Genomic DNA, 21,908 nt, shown 5'->3' with positions numbered 1-21,908 from the left:
TATTTATGGAATGAATTAACTTTGGCACTTTGTTCATGTTTCAACCTGCATGAATTATTCAGTTCTTCTGTGTGTGTGTATGTGTGTTTTTTCTAAGTTTACAAGAATAAAACAGATGATATATAGTTTTACTTTAAATTCTTTATTAGTTTGGAGTGAATGTTTGAAAACTTAAAGATTTCCAAGATTGTTCTATTGGTCAATTTAGGTGAGCTGATTAACATACATCACCTATTGAGATCATGTATAAATAAAGTGCTAAAGGAAAAACAAAAACATGAGTTAATGAAAGTTTGCTTTTTTTCATCTGTGGTATTTCTTGAATATGACTCTTTAACTTTGGCTGCACTGAAAAAATACCTGAAGATAGTTTTTCTTCAAACGATATTTAATTTCAATGAAAGGTCTTTCTTCTTTGCTTAACGTCAACAATGTGAATTTTGCAAGGCCTTTTATGGAAAGAAAAATCCCTCTTGTGTGTACAGTTCAACTGATCAATTATGGGTAATCTGATTCTAGTCGTCTACTGCTTGTGGTGTGAATGCCTCCAAACCACATGTTGATGACAGCCTGTATTTTAATTTTCTATGAGACTTCCTGGTAGACAAGTGCCATTAAGGAAGTGTTATTTTGTCAATATTGAGTCAAGAAATGATTAAGCTCCATGAAAACATTCTCACCATAATCTCTTCCACGGTACTAGATGGGGAAACAAGCACAAATAGTTTAGCATCACCAAAAATAAATTTGCTATCAGGAGAAAACAAAGAAAATGAAAGTGTGTCCTTCAGCCTTTGATTGAATGTGCACATTGCCGTGATTATTACGTGTTCATCATACTGTGTTACAATTTTTTTTTGTTTTGTTTTTTGCTGGCCTCCTACCAGTTATAAACCGTTTAATGCCAAAAACCATATCCCAGCAATTTAGCTTTGCAAATAGATGCCCAGTAAATTTGTATGGAATAAATGAAGAAACAAAAGAATGAACAGAAATAATTTATATGTAAACCAAAAAAAAAAAAAAATCACTGTCGAGTTCATTCCGACTTATAGTGACCCTGTCCAACTTATAGGACAGAGTAAAACTGCCCCGTAGAGTTTCCAAGGAGCGCCTAGTGGGTTCGAACTGCCGACCTTTTGATTAGCAGCCATAGCACTTAACCACTACACCACCAGGGTAAAAAAATATTTAAATACCCTGACTTGGTCCTTAATGCTATCAGTTTCAGTTATCACACCAAATGTTTACACTTACATACATTGGCTGGAAAATGCCACATAACTCACTTGTCCACCTTAATTTTCCACACTAGCCATGTAGATACATAACTTCAAGGCTATGGTGAAGTTTGAACAGTGAGTCTTTGTAAAGTGTTTTAGAATCTCCATATGAAAAAGAAATCTTAGTACAAATAGGTATAGAAATGAAAAATGGCTGTATGTAGAAGATACCGGAAGCATGTAATACCAGGGATATATTACTGGTTTTACATGTGGCTCTTAGCTGGAATTGTGTCACATGCTCATTCCTAAACCACACACCAAAAAGGAATGGGATTACCAAGGTTGGCTTAAATCAGTCAATGTCTTCCTCCTACAGCTGGGGAGAAGCCCATCTTCCCTGCTGTACTGAACTGACTAATGCTTAGAGGAAGAAAAACTGTATTGTGTTAATAATATATTAGTAAGAATTATATTTGGTTATATATTGGTGGAAACAAAAAATAACAATGGCTGTTTTATTTCTCTCACACAAAGAAGTTCAAAAGTAGGCAGTGCAGCTTCATGATGTCATCAGGACCCAGACTTGCCCTGTATTTCTGCCCAACTATTTTTTTTTTTTTTAATACATAATATGGGACTTCTGTTGTCAAGGTAGCTACTGAAGCTCTGGCCATCACTTTCATGTCCCAGACTGGAAAAATGGGAACAAGAAGAGTGAGCTTCCTTCTTTTTAGGACTTCCTGAAAGCCCAAGAAAATAGTCTACTTGTGTCTTATTGGCCAGAACTTTGTCACATGGCCACACCTAGCTACAAGGGAGACTGGGAAATGTGCCCAGTTGTATATGCCCAGCCAAAACACTGAGGTTTATTACTAAAGAGGAAGGGGAGAATGGATGCTGTCATAAACAACTAGCAGAATCTGTTACAGGTAGCAACAACAAAGGATAGCATGAGCAAAGACGTGGAGGATGAAAACAAGACAGAGAGAGAACAATGAGTTGTCCCCATTCTCTCCATTCAGCCCATCTCTTTTGCAAGTAATTTTAAGTAGGAAAACAGACAGCAAAAGAATAGGAAGGAGAGGCAAAGGACATTGTAAATCAGCAACGTGTTGAGGCTGTGTACAGATAATTAGGATCTTGCTTTGTACTAGATCATTTTTTAGCCTTCTTGGAGTACTTTACATATGAAAGGGTATTATTTTTTCCGAATATGGAAATGTGAAAGTCAAGGTATGAATGATCTTCCCAGCCTCACTGTCTTAATTAGCAACAAGGTCACCTTCGGGAAAAGGAAAATATTGCCTAGAAGGACAGGCTTATTATGAAAAGAATCAGGTCCTCCAGAAGTAGAGGAAAGAGGCAAATGAGGAGCTAATTAGCTATAGCAAGCTGTGGGAAACTTATTGGTAATTTAGAGCCCATGCATATAAAGTTTCATTATTATAAACGACAACTTTTTTCTTTATTTTTTAAAGGTAGCCAACCAAGTTGTTCAAGCTCTGCTCACTCAAAAGGTAAGTCACTTTCTGGCTTTGTTCTCTTTCAGAGTGCTTACTTACATAGATTGGGACTCACATTGTCAAACTAGGAAATCATGATTGCTAGACGCAGTACATTGCTGTTTATTCCCTTAGGCCAAAGCCATGTATGTTTTAGATGCCATATGAAGTAACACCAATGACCAATGGAATTGTAAAATTCAAAATCTTGGTCAAGTGATAGAAAGCCTGCCACAGATGAAAGATCTCCATGTACCCAGATAAATAACAAACCTATCACTTTTATTTAGGAAACATAAATGTTAAATAAATTGGTGCATCCCTTTGAGTCCTGTAAAATGAATGTCCTCTGTGGGCAGCATCAATAGAAGCCCAGGATTCAGCAAGGAATCTTTAAGGTTAGGGAAGTTATTTAATTTCCCTGAGCCTTGGTTCCTATAGAAGCCAGTTGGTAGTCAATGTAGAATAAATGATCTCTGTAAGTACTCCTTTGCTACCTCTCTATTCTGCCTTTAGGCAATATAAGATCACATTATTAGGATGAACTGAGTCAACGTTTCTCCAAATTTGGCTGGTTTGGTGAATTTTACTGAACTTTCGCCATCTCTTGCCAGGATATTTCTCAAAGGTGAAATTGTTACCGTAATTTAGCGAGTTAGAGCCGCCTGCCGCAAATGGCCAATTCTTGAGACAGGGGTGAGGTGGGTAGCAAGAGCTTTATTAGATATACCGGTATATGGAGACAGAGGGGAATGATCTCCTCTTAAAGTTGTCTGTCTCACGAGACTACCAATGGGTTCGGGTTTTTAAGGGATAAGGGGCCATAAGTTTTAGGAACTTGTGGAATATGCACTCTCTTTCTTCGTTTGGATTTGGTGGTCATGTCTCAAACATGTTGATCTTTTCCTGCCATTATCCCATCAGCTCAGGGGGTAGCTGGCGCCATCCTTCCTCTTATTTGACAGGCTTAGATCAATATCACTTGTTTTCCACAGTCTTAGAGGAAACATTGGTTAACACTTAACCATTTGGGGAGCTAACATCAGGATCTTACTTGGAGGCAGGGATGGGCTGGGGGAGGGAAAGGAGAGAAAGAAGAAAGAAGAAGGAAAAAAAAAGTGGCTCAGGTACTGTTCAAGATATGGCTGAGCAGCCTGTTTCAAAATCCTGGTTCCTTCAGATTTTGGACCTTTTGACTTCTCTTTCTGTGAGATAGAGCCTTCCTCTTCCAAAGGAGGCATTAGATCATGCAGTGTTTTCAGGAGGATGTGGCTAGTGAAAGCAGCATAATTTATGTCCTTCAGAATTTCAAAAAGTGAAAAGTATTTTATTAGGGGTTGACTGCTTCTCATGGAGATACTTAAACCAATATTATTTTTTAGTTTTTACTATAGATGCACTGTGATAATATTTTTGCTAGACTTTCTCTTCTTGTACTTCTGTCCACATGCCATGATTCTACAGATAATTTTAACTGCTTCAGATTTTACACAAATGCCACATAAATAAAGAAATTTAAGTACACTTATATGGCGTTAAAATTATGTTCCACTGTGAGTAACAGAGGACCAAAATAGTAATGGCTTAAATACATTGAAGTTTTATTTTCTTCTCATGTATGAATCCACAGGTAGGCAGTATAGGGCTAGTATGGTGGTTCCATTCCATAAAGTCCATGGGTCCTAGGCTTCTATCTTGTTATTTCATGAGTTGTGGACTCCAATTCCAAAGTCACTTCATGGTCCAAGATGACTGACTGTGCCATCTCCAGCCATCACATCCATATTCCAGCCATCAGAAAGAAAGAAGAGCTGAAGAAGGTAAAGACAGTACAGGGCACGTATCAGCTGTCTTTTAAGGGAGACCTCCAGAAGCTTTCATGCCTCCTTTCCACTTTCGTCTCCTTGAACAGACCTTAGTTAGTCCCGTGGCTACACTTAAGGAAGCTGGCAATGAAGCCTTTGTTCTATGCATGTACAGAACTGAAATTCAATTTTATGGTACTGTGGAAGAAGGGGAGAAACAGGTATTGGAAGACAATTTGCAGTTTCTGCCACAAGTTACTTTAATGCCTTTTCTTTTTCAAAGGCTTTAATTTCTTGATTGCTTTCTTCCTGTTGGAAACTATGAAGGAGTCACGGCTGCAGCTCTGTGCATAGCTGTAGAAAGACTTCCCATGCCTGTCTGTTTTAATGGTGCCTCAGGAAAAAGATGAGGAAGCCATCTGATACAATAAAAAGGAAAATGGGACCCTTTGGGTCAGCCACAAAAAATAGCTACACAAATCCAAGTAATAACTAGTAAACAGATAAATCTGCCTTGCTACAGTTAAGCAGTAAGACTCAGAAAGATGTGCGACTGTGAGATAGCGTACCTCAGGGACACCGTGGGGGTGGGAAGGCATGCCGGGGGCTTTCAGAGATTCCAGCAGAATCATGTTCTGCAGAACCATATGCATCCTGGTTTTTTTTAAAAAAAAAATTTATAGGAACTGTAAAATTGCTGCAAAAAGACTAAAATTTCTTTTTAATGAAAAGCACAATATAAGAAGTAAAATTACTCCAAATGCAAATGAGAAAACAAATTCCATAGGAGGATCTCGCTGACACAGAGTAAAAATGGCAAGCTCAAGTGATTTATCTAAATTGCCAAAACAAATCCTTGAGGTCAAACTATAGACGTCACCATACAGCTTTAGAATATATCATTTATTATGACACAAAGGCAAATCTGTAGTGGATTCAGCTCTTCACCGGGCAGACCAAAAAGCATTTTTCATGGCCTATCATGAATCCAAAACCAAAAATCGGAAACCCAGGTGGTGTAGTGGTTAAGTGCTACGGCTGCTAACCAAGAAGTTGATGGTTTGAATCCACCAGGCGCTCCTTGGAAACTCTATGGGGCAGGTCTACTCTGTCCTGTGGAGTCGCTATGAGTCAGAATCTATTCGACGGCAGTGGGTTTGGTTTTTGGTTTATCATGAATCAGCCCAGATAAGCATCCTCAAGTAACTGAGTGTACTTCTTTTCCCAATACCGATAGAAAAAAAAAAATTTTCATTTCCATAAGCCTATCTGTTGTTAAATGTACATATACTGCCCTAGTCAGGTAATTCAATTTATCTTAAAAACCTGTGGATTCCCTTAAGAGAGCAGACGGTCCCCCTTAAGATCAGTAAGGCTGAAGTGACAATATTAAACCCAGGTCACTTCTATTTATGCCTCCAAATCATAGGTCCAAGTCTACACGTGCAAATTGAAATCGATAGTCCAGGCTAAGCTCACATTTTTGCCTAAAATATATTTTATCTTCATTAAGTCAGTTACACTCACTGAAAATGTAAGTCTTCTTGGTCCTTCGTTGGTTTTTGCCATGAACACCAGAGTTGGAAGAAAAGCATTTTCCCTGAAGTTATTTTTTAGCATATCAGAAATCTCAGATTTATCTGCATGTTCATTAGAGTAAGTGACATTTGTATGGTATTTTTTTCTTTCCCAGTATGGAATAAGGCTGATGTATAGTATAAAAAAAAAAAAAAAAATTTTTTTTTTTATAGTATAATCCAACCACAGAGCTATTGAAGCAGAAAGCAATTTTGTAGCTTTTGCTTAAAGAATTCCAAACTTCCACATATTTCCCTTGGAGCAGGAGGGGTAACTACACCATTTGTGCCCACTTCTTGAGGAATGGAGCCCTAGTGACACAGTGCTTAAGAACTTGGCTGTTAACCAAAAGGTTGGCAGTTCAAATCCTTCAGCCGATCCTTGGAAATCCTATGGGGAAGTTCTACTCTGTCCTGTAGGGTCACTGTGATTTGGAATCAACTCGCAGCAACAGGTTTGATTTTTGGTTTCTTTAGCAATGGCTTGTGTAGGATCCAGTTGCCTGAAAAGGGTCTTGTTCATATTTACTCTGCACTTACAAGGAGTCAGACCCCACATCCAGCACTTGGAATGAACTAACTCATTTTGTTCTCACTGAAACCCTGGGAGGTAGGTCTAAGAAAATAAGAGATAAGTTATTTGTCCGTAGTTTCAATTGCTAGGAAGTAGCAGAGCCTTTACTTTAATCTGGGGTTATTGTCCTGCAAACCCCATGCTTTACGCACCATACTACCCTGCCCCCATAATTCCATCCTCTGGCTTACTGGTTTCCTCACCATAGTTCAATAGAGCAGAGAGATGCCGTGCAAATCAAGAGATAGATTAAAATCCAATGGTTAGGCATGATCTCAGGGAATAAAACAAAAGGACATCCAATGGAATTCTTAAAACTTCTGGAAGCATTGCTGGTCCTCTCTAGCAAGAAGAGCATCTGGGCTCTCGTAAGTATAGAGTCAAAACAGACTGCAAATTTGGATTCGAGCTTTCTCAGAATCAATCTTATTTTGGACCATAGAACTTCACGATTGCCAGGGACCTTAAAAAAACAGCAAGCATTTAATCTGAGATTGTCAATTAGCTTTGGTAATAGGCTCAATTCACTATAATTACATAAATTGTTTAGCCATCATCCAATTAAAAACAGGCTTTAATCTGAAGGTTAGGATGAAAATATGTCCTATTCAGCTTGGCACAGGACTCACCACTCCCTATTCATTTTGTCAAGCCTGATTTTATTCTACATGTATCTGTTACCTGCTTGGCTGATATAGGTCTTTTATGTTGAGACCCTTAGTTAACCTGAGATATATCCAGCCTTTTCCAGAAATGGCTTTGCTTTTCACAGAAGTCTTAGGATCCCTGGCAGAGATGGGGGTATGTCAATGAAAGCTACTAAGAAGAGATATGGCAATGAGAGGCTGGTGGGTGTGGTGGCCAGTAAGCTTTAGGGAAGGAATGAGCCCATGAAGTAGGTAGACATCAGATTTTTTGAAAAGCCTGGTTTTGTGCAGTACCTCGTTTTACAGATGAGGAAAATGAGGCATAACCAGAATAAGTTCCTTCCTCAAGGCCATGTGGGTATTGAGGACCAGAGCCCGGGCCCTGAGCTCCAATCCAGAGAATTCTCATGATAGACACTGCCTATGAACTAGGTACACCACTGCACCCTTTCTACATGATAAAGTCAGATGTAAATAGTTTTAACAATACTCCAGTGATAATGTCAGTATATGTTCTGCTTCTAAGCCACCAGCATTTTCTTCAATTTACTTCAGCCTGGAGTTGGCCATGGTGTGGCTCTTAAATGCATAAAATACTCATGTAGGTTGTATATAGCAGTGGGTCCAGAATCTTCTTCAGCCACAAGTGCAAGATTACAGTGTGGGGACCCTGCATGGAAGTTAAGGTTTGGGATCATAGACAGGTTCACTAGGCCAGTGTAGCACATGCTCGGGATAGTGTGCCCTCACACTCAGCTGTAATTCCTTATTTGTGTTTCCAAATGATAGTAATATGCAGATTGCAAGGAAAACAGATTCCGCAAATTTTCTAACCCCAAAGACCACTATACTTTCCTACCTGAGATTAAACGTGGTCAAATCTTTGGCTTCATTTCCTCATGATATAAAATTATGCTTTGTGCCTTCTTTTTTCATTTCAGAAGATACAACCTGTATTTTCCATGGAGTCCTCCTCTTGAGGCTGAGATATAATAGGGACTCAGAAGAAGTTAAGGGTTGTGAGAGAGGACAGTCCTGGCCTTGAGCTATAGTCTCAGCCTAAACACATGAGGGTTGTGTGGTTTTTAAGTCTTACTTGAGAAGGATGTTCTAGGCCTTGCTTCTGTAACTAACAGCATCAGAATAGTTGCTCCTGTATGTAGGCTAAATATGTCATGTGTTTCTTTATGTCAGTAAGTTCCTATGTGAACAAGAGGAATCAAAGACAATTGTCACCCTGGGCCCAGGCATCGCAGTAGTGGTCAGAAAATGCTAGATTTTTTTTTTTTTTTTCTGTCTCGTTTTGTTTTTCTGGTCTGAATGTGTTTGTGTGTGCACACATGGGTACAGGGGCATGTTTTTGACTGCAGTTTATTTGGACAGTAGCTACCTAACATCCGTCACTATACATAGCTTAACTGAAGAGAAGAAGATTATTAAAAAGAACACAAGCAATTATTTTATGTCTGCACATTTTCAGTCCATTCATTTGGATTTGCCAGTGATTGTAAGAGCAGTGTCCCAATCCTGCAGCCTTCTATTTGCCCATCTGCAGAGTGCTCACCTGAATAATCTAATAGTGACAAACAGAGAGGCCTTAGGGTCGATAAATTGTGTTCCCACTAATGAACTTTCACTGTGCCCTTAGTAATAGTGATGGCCATTGAAATGTGGATACTGGTATAAAAACTCTCTAGAGTATATTGATTTTTTTTTTCTTTCATTCCTTTTTTGTTTTGTTTTAACCCATTTGAAGAACTCTCAGGTTTCTCAGCTCTGCTGCTAAAAATTGTCACTGCCATTATTTACAGGTTCCCTGTTTCCTTGTAAAATGCATACTTGTATATTTCCCTTGCCCTTTTTCCACCTGCAAATGGGAATGATTCCATTTTCCCACCCAGTAGGTGCTATTAATATTTATTTACCTCACAGTCAAGTTTTATTAATTACTTAATTAGCAGTTGTGAAAACAATTAGTGTACGGGAACAGGGGGTATTATATACACATAAAGAACAAAAATTGGCGTAAGTGAGACACAGGTTGAATTCTAAGTAAAGGAAGCAAATGTAGCCTTGTAATGTGAGCAGTATCTTGGCCTCCCAAGATGGCCCCTGCCAAATGGTATGTGTGCACACAGGAGATCGCATGATAGAATTTGTCAAGACCAATGATTTATTCATTGGACGTACCTTTTTTCAACAACATAGATGGTGACTATACATGTGGACTTCACCAGATGGAATACACAGGAATCAAATCAACTACATCTGGAAAGAGACAATGGAGAAACATAGTATCATCAGTCAGAACCAGGCCAAAGGCCCACTAAGGAGCAGACCATCAATTGCTTATATACAAGTTCAAGTTGCAACCAAAGAAAATTAAAACATGTCCTTGGAAGCCAAAATATATTCCACCTGAATTTATAGACCATCTCAAGAACAGATTTGACACATTGAACACTAATGTCTGAAGATCAGATGAGTTGTAGAATCACATCAAAGACATCACACGTGAAGGCAGAAAAGATCATTAAAAAGAAAGAAAAGACCAAAACGGATGTCAAAAGAGACTCTGAAACTTGCTCTTGAATGTAGAATAGCTAAAGTGAACGGAAGAAATGATGAAATAAAAGAGCCAAACAGAAGATTTCAAAGGGCACCTCAAAAAAGACAAAGTATTATATTGAAATGTTCAAACACCTGGAGTTAGAAAACCAAAAGGGAAGAACACACTTGGCATTTCTCAAGCTGAGGTACAGAAAAAAAAAAATTCAAGCTTCAAGTTGCAATTATGAAGGATTACAAAAAATTGAATGATGTAGGAAGCATCAAAAGAAGGTGGAAGAAATAGAGTCATTGTACGAAAAAGAATTAGTTGATGTTCAACCATCTCAGGAGGTAGAATATGATCAAGAACTGATGATACAGAAGGAAGAAATCCAAGTCGCACTGGAGGCATTGGCACAAAACCAGGCTCCAGGAATTGACAGAATACCAGCTGAGGTGTTTCAACAAATGGATGCAATGCTCGAAGCACTCAATTGCCTATGCCAAGAAAATTGGAAGACAGCTACCTAGTCAACCGACTAGAAGAGATCCATATGCATGCCTCTTCCAAAAAAGGTGATCCAGCAGAATGCAGAAATTTTAGAGCAATATCATTAATATCACATGCCCAAGATAATTAAAAAACAGTTGCAGCCGTATACCTACAGGGAACTTCCAGAAATTCAAGCCAGATTCAGAAGAGGATGTGGAATAAGGGATATCATTGCTGATGTCAGATGGATCTTGGCTGAAAACAGAAAATACCAGAAAGATGTTTACCTGTGTTTTATTGACTGTGCAAAGGCATTCAGTTCTGTAGATCACAACAAATTATGGATAACATTGCAAAGAATGAGAATTCTAGAACAATTAATTGTGCTCACATGGAACCTGTACATAAAACAAAAGGCAGTTGTTTGAACAGAACAAGAGGATACTGTATAGTTTAAAATCGGGAAAAGTGTGTGTCAGGTTTGTATCCTTTTACCATACTTATTCAATCTGTATGGTGAGCAAACAACGCAAGAAGCGGGACTATATGAAGAATGCGGCTTCAGGATTGGAGACAGACTCATTAACAACCTGTGATATGCACATGACAACAGCCTTACTTGCTGAAAGTGAAGAGGACTTGAAGCTCTTACTAATGAAGATCAAAGACTATAGCCTTTAGTAAGGATTACACCTTAACATAAAGAAGATAAAAATCCTCAAAACTGAACCAATAAGCAGCATCATGATAAATGGAGAAAATAATCAAGGTTGTCAAGGATTTCATTTTATTTGGACCTAGTCAATGACCATGAAAGCAGCAGTCGAGAAATCAAACAATGTATTACGTTGAGCAAATATGCTGCAGAAGACCTCTTTCAGGAGTTACAAAGCAAAGATGTCACTTTGAAGACTAAGGTGTGCCTGACCCAAGCCATGGTGTTTTCAATCACTTCATATGCATACAAACCTGGACAATGAATAAAGAAGACCGAAGAATTGATGCCTTTGAATTATGGTGTTGGTGAAGTATATTGGGTATACCACGGACTGCCAGAAGAACAAACAAATCTGCCTTGGAAGAAATACAGCCAGTACGTTCCCTAGAAGCAAGGATGGCAAGACTTGGTCTCACATACTTTGGACATATTGTCAAGAGGGATCGTGTCCTGAAAACGGACATCAGACTAGGTAAAATAGAGGGTCAGTGAAAAAGAGGAAGATCCTCACCGAGATGGATTGACCAAATGGCTGTAAACAATGAGCTCAAACATAGCAACAATTGTGAGGATGGTATAGTGTTTCGTTCTTTTGTACCAAAATAGGGTCACTAAGAGTCCGAACCGACTCCATGGCACCTAACAACAATAATAATGAACACGATGATGGATGCTCTTGTAAAGCCTCGGGAGCTAGATCGCTGTGGCTTCACAATTCGTTTGATACAAGGATATGCAACATGCTCACCCTCCTCCCTGACCACTATTGAGGCTGTGGGATCAGACTGATGACTGGTATTCTCTTTTGCTTGCAAAGCTATAAGTAAGGCCTGTAGCTGAGTACATAGATCTACAAACTAAGAGTGTTGAGAAACCTAAACTCTATCACACCAATCACTAGAGAAGAGAATTCATCATCACCCCCTTTAATGAAATAATCACAAAAATTTACTAGCTCCTACTCTGTGTGGTGCTGTGCTAGGTAATGGAACAAAAAGAATATAAGAACAGTACCCCTGTGTTGGTGTTTATTTCAGTATCTTCTTGTGCTTGCCTTTCAAGGAACTTGTCATTTAGTTGACAAGGTAAATCTAGAGTACAAAAGATAAAACCTATACAAAGTGGTATATGTTAAATGCCACACAAGAGGGATTTCTGAATCCTTGGGGGATATCAGGCAAAAGAGAGGCGTTAGAACTTGAATTGGACTTCAATCAAAGAGTCTAACTTGGGTTATAAGGAGGAGGTGGATGAGAAGGGACGGTGAAGGCAGAGGGGAGGGCGGCAGGAATATAGAGGGCTTTCTGAGAGCAATAAATAAACCCTTGTCCGCTGCATGGTGAAAGCAGAGGACCTCTTTTTTTTTTTTTTTTAATTAGGAAATAGTGAAAGATAAAGCTTGAAATGTAGAAAAGGATCAGCTTTTGAAGAACCTTGAATTTGGGCTTTGTTCTGCCCCATCTGTCATGAATCCCCTCAGAGGGATGTAGACATTTCAGTACCACGAGTACCTTTATCACAAGTCAGTGTGGGAAGCAGTTGCTTGGTGGGATTCCAGTGAATCCTAGGTCTCATGTGTCAGCTCCATTCAAGGGAAAGCTGGGAAAAGACCTCCATGGTGTCTGAACTTTTCGAAAGAGCTATTCAGAAAGGTTACCAGGGTGTGGTGATTGTACTTCTTACCCAGCTGTGAGACCAAAATGCACCAAAAGATGAGGAAATAGAAAGTTTGGAGTAGGCAAGTTACGAGTGGCCTTTTTAAAGCTATCACTTCTGAGTTGCTCCTTTCCCACTAAATGCATCACCGACTCTATTAGCCATAGTGCCGAGGGTTTTCCACTCGTTTCCACAAATGACAGAACAAGACTCCATCAAAAGCAATCGTTTCTTTAGTTCATCAAATTTCTGTTCACTGCAAAAACATTATTGTCCTTGTGGTTTGTGCTTTATGATTGCTTTTATGAAGACAGTGAAGAGGCAAAATATATAGATGGAAACTTAAATTGACTTTATATTGCGAAGATTTACTATCTTGAAAAATAGCATGCGAGATTAATGCATTTCCGATTTCAAGGTGCTTTTCTTTTTTTAAAATTGGCTTCCCAGCACGTAATAATTCTCTCAGACAGTGGGCTGTGGAAGAAAACATCATGTGTGATTTCTTTCTGGAGGCTTTGAAGAATAAAAATATTATTTTTTACTAGTGTGTCTGAAATATCATTAAATATGGTTGTAATATGCAAAGTGTCTTGCAGTTACAGATTTTTTTTTCTTCAATGTGCACATTGTAGGACCTGAGGGAGGAGTGTGTGAAGCTGAAGACAAGAGTGTTTGATTTGGAACAACAGAATCGAACGCTGAGCATCCTGTTCCAACAGCGAGTCAGACCAGCTTCTGATCTGCTCCTTCAGGTATGTGTTCATGACAGAACAACCTTTGCTACGGAAATGCTATTGACAAGAGGTTATTCCACTTCCAAAGTTATCGACATCTTCGTGGGCGAGGCATACTGAAACAGAACCCAGATTCTTTCCTCCCTGGTGAAATGTCATTAAAATTGAATGTCCCTTAAATTTCTGACATTTTTAAGCTACATGTAGATAAGAGCCCCGTGAACAAAGAATGAACAGGTAAGCAGACGGTAGAGCTAAGAAATAAGCCATTGCTTTGTTTTTGGAGACCAGTATTAGTAACCTTGCGCTCGGTGATAAGGAAGGAAGAGTTATATGTAAATCCCAAAGTATGTTTCTTTATTTCAAACTCTCTGTAATCAAAGATCCAGCTGGGGTTTGCTTTTCTCTCATATCTGTGTCCATGCAGATTTCTTCCTCACAACACCACGCTTCCTACACTCTGCCTCAGTTTATTAAAGGTTCTCTTTGTCTAAATGCTCTCACTGAGCTTCTTTATTTGCTTTGCCTTCAGAGTATGGAAAGTCAAACCATGTGAATCGTTCTGAAGCACCAGAGAGTCTGTTCTATTGCAAGGAAACACATATGCATTGATAGAAAGGGCTGGAGGACTGACCTTTGCAGTTTCCAATTTTTTGATCCTATTCATTCATTGGAAACCCTGGTGGCGTAATGGTTAAGAGCTGCATTGGCTCACAAACAGGTCAGCAGTTCAAATCCACCAGGCGCTCCTTGGAAACACTATGGGGCAGTTCTACTCTGCCCTATAGGGTTGGTCAGTTCTACTCTGTCCCATAGGGTCGCTGTGAGTCGGAATTGACTCGATGGCAACAGGTTTTGGATTTTATTCATGTGTAAATTTGCACAAATAAGCTCCCAGGAGGCCTGCTGAGAGCCCTTCTGAGGCTGAGCTGTCAAGGGGCGCATTGAGGTTTCACAAGGCCCATGTACAATGTACAAAGTGTATCCCACAGCTGCCTGGTTTGATTGGCTGAGGGAAAGTAGACCAAGGACCTTCTCCAACTTCTGATCTTCCAGACTACACAGTCCAATACTGTAGCCACCAGCCATGTGGGGCTATTTAAATTTACAGTCATTAAAATTAAATTGAATTAAATTAAAATTCAGTTCCTCTGTCACACTAACCACACTTCAGGTGTTCAAAAGCCACATGTGGCTACCATATTGGACAGTGCATATATAGAACATTTCCATCTCTGTAGAAAGTTCTACTGGACAGCACTCTTCCAGCTGGTCAAGACTGTGTTGACAATTTACCCTCTGAACTTGAACCTAAACATCCCAGGGCTCCTCAGAGAAATAATGGAAAATTGCAGTTCATTTCAGAGAAAGACGTTTGATAAAGCCAAATATCGAAATGTAATTTGCCCCCCAAGTTAAAATAAAACAGCTGTCTGAATTCCAAAATAGGATTTCATCTCTTAAATTAATTTCCTCTCGGCTTTATCTGTTGGAGCTTAATTCATAATTTATGACTCAAAAATTATGTGGAAAAAATGAGTCTATCTTTATTCTGCTTCTGGTCCCAACCACAATAAATGTTTGTCACAGGGGACCCTACATCTGTACAAAGTTGTTTCTCCTTTGTTCTTCTCATAATCAAGATCCAATATTTTATACAGCTGTTACACATACGTGAATGTTTTCTGTTTTGCCTGTTTTAACTTAAGGCTTTTCTGGAACAATGGTTAAGGATCTGCAGTCCCTGTGTGTGAATCATGATGATTTATTTCCACAGTAAACACATGTGCAGTAGATATTTAAGCTTTTTCACTGGCTAGCACAAATTTCTTAAATCCGTATCCAAATGGCAAAGAATGATGTGTACGCTGACAATAGAAACTCAGGGTTATTCACTGGGTGTTTTCAGCCAACAAACTTCGTATTTATTCCCAAATAGTCCTCATTTCCAGGAGCCATTCTAATTTAAATAATATTTATAAGAGATGTACTATTCATAGCTCTGTGAAGAAGAATGATAGAAAGTATGATGCCTGATATCTTACAGCTCCCAACTGCAGACAGAGGAAGTTGCTGGTTTTTCAGATGATCTGTTAATTATTTGACTCATGAATTTTCATTTTCTGAAGATACTTTTGGGTTTAATTGAAGTACCAATGCATATCATAGAGCACTAGCCAAAATAAAAGCAGCCTGACCTTGCTGAGCATCTGTGGAAGCTCAATGATTATATCATTAAATGCACTAACCAACCAGTCAACCAGTTGCCATGGAGTGGACTCTGATTCATGGTGACCTCATGTGTGTTAGAGTAGAACCATGCTCCATAGGGATGTCAATGGCTAATTTTTCAGAAATAGCTTGCCAGGCCTTTTTTCCGAGATAACTCTTAGTGGATTCAAACCTCCAACCTTTCAGATAGCAGTTAAAAGAAAGAATAAATGGCAAATTCATTCTACAGGTGGGGGAGTTGTTTTGCATAAACCTAAGGGAGCTGTATATGCCCCTACCTCTTCCTCTTCCTCTGACGTTCTCCTGTCTTAAGTGGATGTTCTGATACTAAGCAGGCATGCCTATCCAGCCCAGTCTGGTTGCGGGTATGGAGCTGGTGGGTACAGCAAATCTATCAGTGCCCTGGGTCCAAAATAGTACAGAAGCTCAGACTGTTGTCCGTGAGCTACAGATTCTGTAAGACAGATTTCTAACTAGCTTCCTGCATGTCTTAGAAAACTGTCTTGGTTGTCATCTGCTAAATACAGCTTAATGATTCTGTACCATCTGAAGGAAGCACCTGTGGAGAGATACAGAAAGATTTTTGAACCCATTGTGATTTCTTGTTGATAAATTGTAAATATTAGAAAAGACAATAATTGATGAGAAACACTCAACTCTTTGTCCCTCAAAAATACAGAATAATAGGTTACACGGATATCATTTAGCAAATCCTGTGTAGAAAAAACAAAAGCGGGTATTTCAAAAGATTAATTGACAGATTCTTGGATGCTTACAAAGACAGACATGTCCCTGATGGGGGAAAATAAAACCAAAACTAAAAAAGGCCCAACCTGAAAATTAAAATCTTAAGATTAGCAATAATCTCTGAGAGATGATGTCTCTGGGACTATAGGTGATAATAACTCGGATTAAGAAGGCCCTCTATATTAAATCAACAATTTGAGCTAAGTTGCAAAGAATTAAGTAGCCAGTGTAGCACATAAAATCCAAGAATAATGTTCTTAATGGGACTAGAGTCTTTAACTAAGCTACTAGCCAAATTGACCAATGTGCTCCATTCATCTTGAATCTTACTAAAGAACGACCTCGATGCAATGAACATTGGCACCTAGTAGAGAGTTCTCTACTAGGCCCACATACCATGTTTCTTTGCAAATAGTATGCCCACACGCACATCAATACCATGTGTGGAAATGACAAAATTATGTAAAAAAAGTTCTGGCATAGTGCACCCATACACATACCACAAATGTCTCATGACATTTCCACAAGTGAATTTTGTCCTCGTTCACCCTCATTCAATAGACCAAAAATGTTACTTTTGATCGTATTTGTTTAATAAAGGTATAAGCCATGGTCAAGAAGTCATGGATTGAGTTTGGTAGAACCCTGGTAATCAGAAAATAAACAATTGAAACTGCTTTTGAGTCATCAGTCAGAACCTGAATCCTACTGAAGCCTGTCTATAAATCAGGTACTATCAATTGGAAGCATAAACAAAGCGAAGCCTGCACTGACAAAATGGCATCGAGTAGCTGTCAATAGGAATCTCGATTCAATCTGCATTAACATAATTATCACAGTAGTCTTCTGACTCCGGCTTTTAACTGGAGGAATAAACAAAGCAAAGTTCACACACAATTACTTCTGGCTCAACAGCTGAATGTGAAAACTTTATCAGATCATCTTAAGTGAAACCATTAAGCTATGTGGTTGTTGTTGCTAGGTGCCGTTGAGTAAGTTACAACTCATAGGGACACCATGTATAATAGAAGGGAACACTGCCTGGACCTACACTATCCTCACTATCATTGTAATGCTTGAGCCCATTACTGCAGCCACTGTGTCAGTCCATCTCACTGAGGGTCCTCCTCTTTTTCGCTGATCCTCTACTTTACCAAACATGATGTCCTTCTTCAGGGAATGGTCCTTCCTGATAACATGTCCAAAGTATGTGAGATGAAGTTTCTCCATCCTCGCTTCTAAGGAGCATTCTGGCTGTACTTCTTCCAAGACAGATTTGTTCATTCTTCTGGCAGTCCATGGTATATTTAATATTCCTCGTCAACACCATAATTCAAAGGCTTCAATTCTTCTTCCGTCTTCCTTATTCATTGTTCAGCTTTCACATGCATACCATGGCTTGGGTCAGGCTCACCTTAGTCGTTAAAGTGACAGCTTTGCTTTTTAACCCTTGAAAGAGGTCTTTTGTAGCATATTTGCCCAATGCAATATGCCGTTTGGTTTCATCACTGCTGCTTCCATGGGCGTTGATTGTGGATCTTTGACAACTTCAGTTTTTTCTCTGTTTATCATGATATTGCTTATCTGTCCACTTGTGAGGATTTTTGTTTTATGTTGAGGTACAATCCATACTGAAGACTGTAGTCTTTGATCTTCATCAGTAAGTGCTTTAAGTCCTCTTTGCTTTCAGCAAGCGAGGTTTTGTCATCGGCATATCACAGGTTGTTTATGAATCTTCCTCCAATCCTGATGCCGCTTTCTTCTTTATATAGTCCAGCTTTTAAGATTATTTGTTCAGCATACAGAATATGGTGAAAGGATTCAACTCTGACGCACACTTTTCCTGATTTTAAACCACGCAGCATCCCATTGTTCTGTTCGAAGGACAGCTTCTTAGTCTTTGTACAGGTTCCTCAGGAGCGCAATTAAGTGTTCTGGAACCCCCATTCTTCACAATGTTATCCATAATTTGTTATGATCCACACAGTCAAATGCCTTCGCATAGTCCATAAAACACAGATAAACATCTTTCTGGTGTTCTCTGCTTTCAGCCAAGATCTATCTGACATTAGCAATGAGATCCCTTGTTCTACATGCTCTTCTGAATCCAGCTTTAATTTCTGGCAGTTCCCTGTTGATGTACTGTTACAACCACTTTTGAATGATCTTTAGCAAAATTTTACTTGTATGTCATTAATGATATTATTCCAAAATTTCCATATCCTGTTGGATCATATTTCTTTGGAATGAGCAAGAATATGGATCTCTTCCACTTGTTTGAATATGAAGTTGTCTTCCAAATTTCTTGGCATAGACTAGTGACAACTACACTGTTGCATCCATTTGTTGAAACATCTCAGTTGGCATTAGGTCAATTCCTAGAGCCTTGTTTTTTGCCAATGCCTTCAGTACAGCTTGAATTTCTTTCTTTCAGTGCCATAGGTTTTTAATCATATGCTACCTTCTGAGATGGTTGTGTGTCAACCAGTTTTTTTTGGTACAGCGACTATCTGTATTCCTTCTATTTTGTTTTGATGCTTTTTGCATCGTTCAAATTTTTGCCCATAGAATCCTTCAGTATTGCAACTTAAGGCTTGAATTTTCTTCTTCTGTTCTTTCAGCTTAAGGAATGCTGAGTGTGTTCTTCCTTTTTGGTTTTCTAACTCCAAATCATTGCACATTTCATTATAATAATTTACTTTGTCTTCTTAAACTGCCCTTTGAAATCTTCTCTTTATCACTTTTACTTCATCATTCCTTCAGATCCCTTTAGCTATTCTTTGTCCAAGAGCAAGTTTCAGAGTTTCTTCTGACATCCATTTTGGTCTTTTTTTTCTTTCCTGTCTTTTTAATGACCCTTTGCTTTCTTCATGTGTGATGTCCAAGATGTCCTTGTCCAGACAAATTGTTCAATGTGTCAAATCTATTCTTGACATCATCTCTAAATTTAGGTGGTATATACTCAAGGTCGTATTTTGGCTCTCATGGACTTGGTCTAATTCTTTTCAGCTTCAGCTTCAACTTGCATATGAGCAATTGATGGTCCATTCCACAGTCGGCCCCTGGCCTTGTTCTGACTGATGATATTGAGCTTCTCCATTGTCCCTTTCCACAGAGTAGTCTATTTGATTCCTGTGTAATCCATCTGGCATGGTCCATGTGTATAGTTGCTATTTATGTTGTTGAAAATAGGTATTTGCAATGAAGAAGTCATTGGTCTTGCAAAATTCTATCATGGGATCTCATGTCTCGTTTCTATCACCAAGGTCATATTTTCCAGTTACTGATCCTTCCTCTTTGTTTCATAGTAGTCCATATAATTATCCCACTGAAAATGGCCAATACTAGCCCATTTCAGCTCACTAATATCTAGGATGTCCATCTTTATGTGTTTCCTGTCATTTTTGACAACTTCTAATTTTCCTAGATTCATACTTCATACATTCCACATTCTGATTATTAGTGGATATTCACAACTCTTCATTTTGAGTCATGCCACATCAGCGAATGAAGATCCCAAAAGCTTGACTCCATCTACATCATTAAGGCCACCTCCACTTTGAGGAGGTAGCTCTTCCCCAGTGGTATTTTGAGTGCCTTGCAACCTGAGAGGCTCATCTTCCATAGTATATCAGACAGTGTTCTGCTGCTACTCATAAAGTTTTCAATGGCCAATTTTTCAGCAGTAGATTGCCAGGTCCTTCTTAGTCTGTCTTAGTCTGGAAGCTCTGCTGAAACCTGTCCACCACAGGTGATCCTGCTGGTATTTGAAATACTGGTGGCATAGCTTTCAGCATCACAGCAACACCAGGCCACCGCAGTACACGACAAACAGACAGATGAGCGGTGGTAAGCTATGTTAGGTCTATTTGTTTTATAGTCTAATTATGTTTTATTAGCACCAATGTCTTTGATCGGTGATCATAAGTCACCTTAGTCATAGGCTTGCGAGCATATAAAAAGGCTCTTGCTTCTCATACACCTCACATTTGAATTTTGAGATCTCTTAACCAGAACCAGCCAGTTATCTATTATATTGTGCATATTTTTTCAGTTTATAAATCTAAATCTTAGAACCCTTTAGGTTCATGGCAGGAATTAAACACAAGTCCCACACCACCAACTTCAAACTGAAAGTCATTGCAAGGCCAGAAGAAACAGACAAGGGTTTGAGGTTGGAGAGTCATCCATTAGCAAACGGAGGCACGAGAAAGAGGAGATGGAGAAAATCAATACACAAAACCACTCATGTTTTGGGACCAAAGAAAAATGGCCTGAGTTGGAGAAGGACTTGAAAGACTAGATTATTTCTCGAAGAGAAAAAAAAAAATCAAGCTTCCTCTACTGTTGCAATTCAGATTAAAGTGAAGCTTCTGGAAAATGAAAAAGGAATCTCAGATTTCAAGGAGAATTTCACCTGGGTTTCTGGATTCGTGAAAAGGACTGGCCTTTCCAAAAGAGTGAGAACCACTGTAGGCCAGCCACTTCTGGATGACTGGGAGCAAAAGATGATCACCTTCTGTGAATTCGTCACCAGTGGAATCTCTGAACTTGGTATCACTGCAGTGGACATAATTAACAATGTCTTTGGACAGTCCAACCACCAAGACTGTAATTGCTTCGGATGTGAAAACTGTAGCCATTACAAACACTGAGTACAAGAGGACAGACTTCACTATAGTCCTTGGTTGCACAGCGAGTAGATTGAAATTAAAGCCAATGGTAATTTTCAAGAGAATTACAAGGCCTTGTAAAAAACTGCCCAGCATTGTGGTAGTTCATTATAATGAAAAGGGATGGATGGACTGTGATGTTATGACCGTATGGGTAGGTAAATGTTATAGGGCCAGGCAGGTGGGATTCTCTTCGAAGAAGTCTTAACTAATTTTCAATGCCATGGCTGCTCACAAAGAAAAAAAAAAATTCAAAATTGTATTAACTGATGCCCATATAGCAATCATACCTGTGGCCTTATCTGCAAGCTGTAGCTACTAGGTATAGCAGTCAACCACCTGTTCAAGACTTCCATGAGAAGAGAGTGGGATGAATGTATGTAGCCTGGGATTCATGAGTTGACACCATCAGGATGACTGAATTGGGAGATGTTTGCAGAAGTGGGTGGCTTCTCTTTGAGGGAAAATAACCCCATAAACCATCAACAACGGCTTCAGAAAGGCTAGGATTGTGTAGCAGCAGAATACCTGTGTGAAGATGAAGATGCTGAAGGCAGTGATGCTGATGACATCAGTTCAGAACTCACAGAAGAGCATCTGCAGGCAGCTCTGAGATAGTTCAATGATGATGGTGATGAGGGATCGGACTTTGAAGGGTTCTGGGAATCCGATGAAGATGATGACAATAATAAATGAATAAACTAAAATGGCCTGTTTTAAGATGAAAACACAATTTCTTCTGGTGATTTTAGTTGATTTCAAAGACATTGG

General features: G+C 39.1%; 1 protein-coding gene across 9 annotated transcripts in view; it reads left to right on the top strand.

The window, feature by feature from the left end:
• NCKAP5 (NCK associated protein 5) overlaps positions 1 to 21,908 on the top strand; it is a 1,220,442-nt gene that overhangs the window by 992,840 nt on the left and 205,694 nt on the right. For all 9 annotated transcript variants that reach the window (XM_049889201.1, XM_049889199.1, XM_049889198.1 and 6 more), the window contains 2 exons: positions 2,705 to 2,743; positions 13,384 to 13,503. In XM_049889201.1, coding sequence (XP_049745158.1) covers positions 2,705 to 2,743; positions 13,384 to 13,503 — 159 coding nt within the window. The remainder of the gene's footprint in view (positions 1 to 2,704; positions 2,744 to 13,383; positions 13,504 to 21,908) is intronic.

The sequence above is a fragment of the Elephas maximus genome, chromosome 6 (genome assembly GCF_024166365.1).
Source record: "Elephas maximus indicus isolate mEleMax1 chromosome 6, mEleMax1 primary haplotype, whole genome shotgun sequence".
Lineage (NCBI taxonomy): Eukaryota > Metazoa > Chordata > Mammalia > Proboscidea > Elephantidae > Elephas > Elephas maximus.
This window is presented reverse-complemented; position numbering and strand designations above follow the sequence as displayed.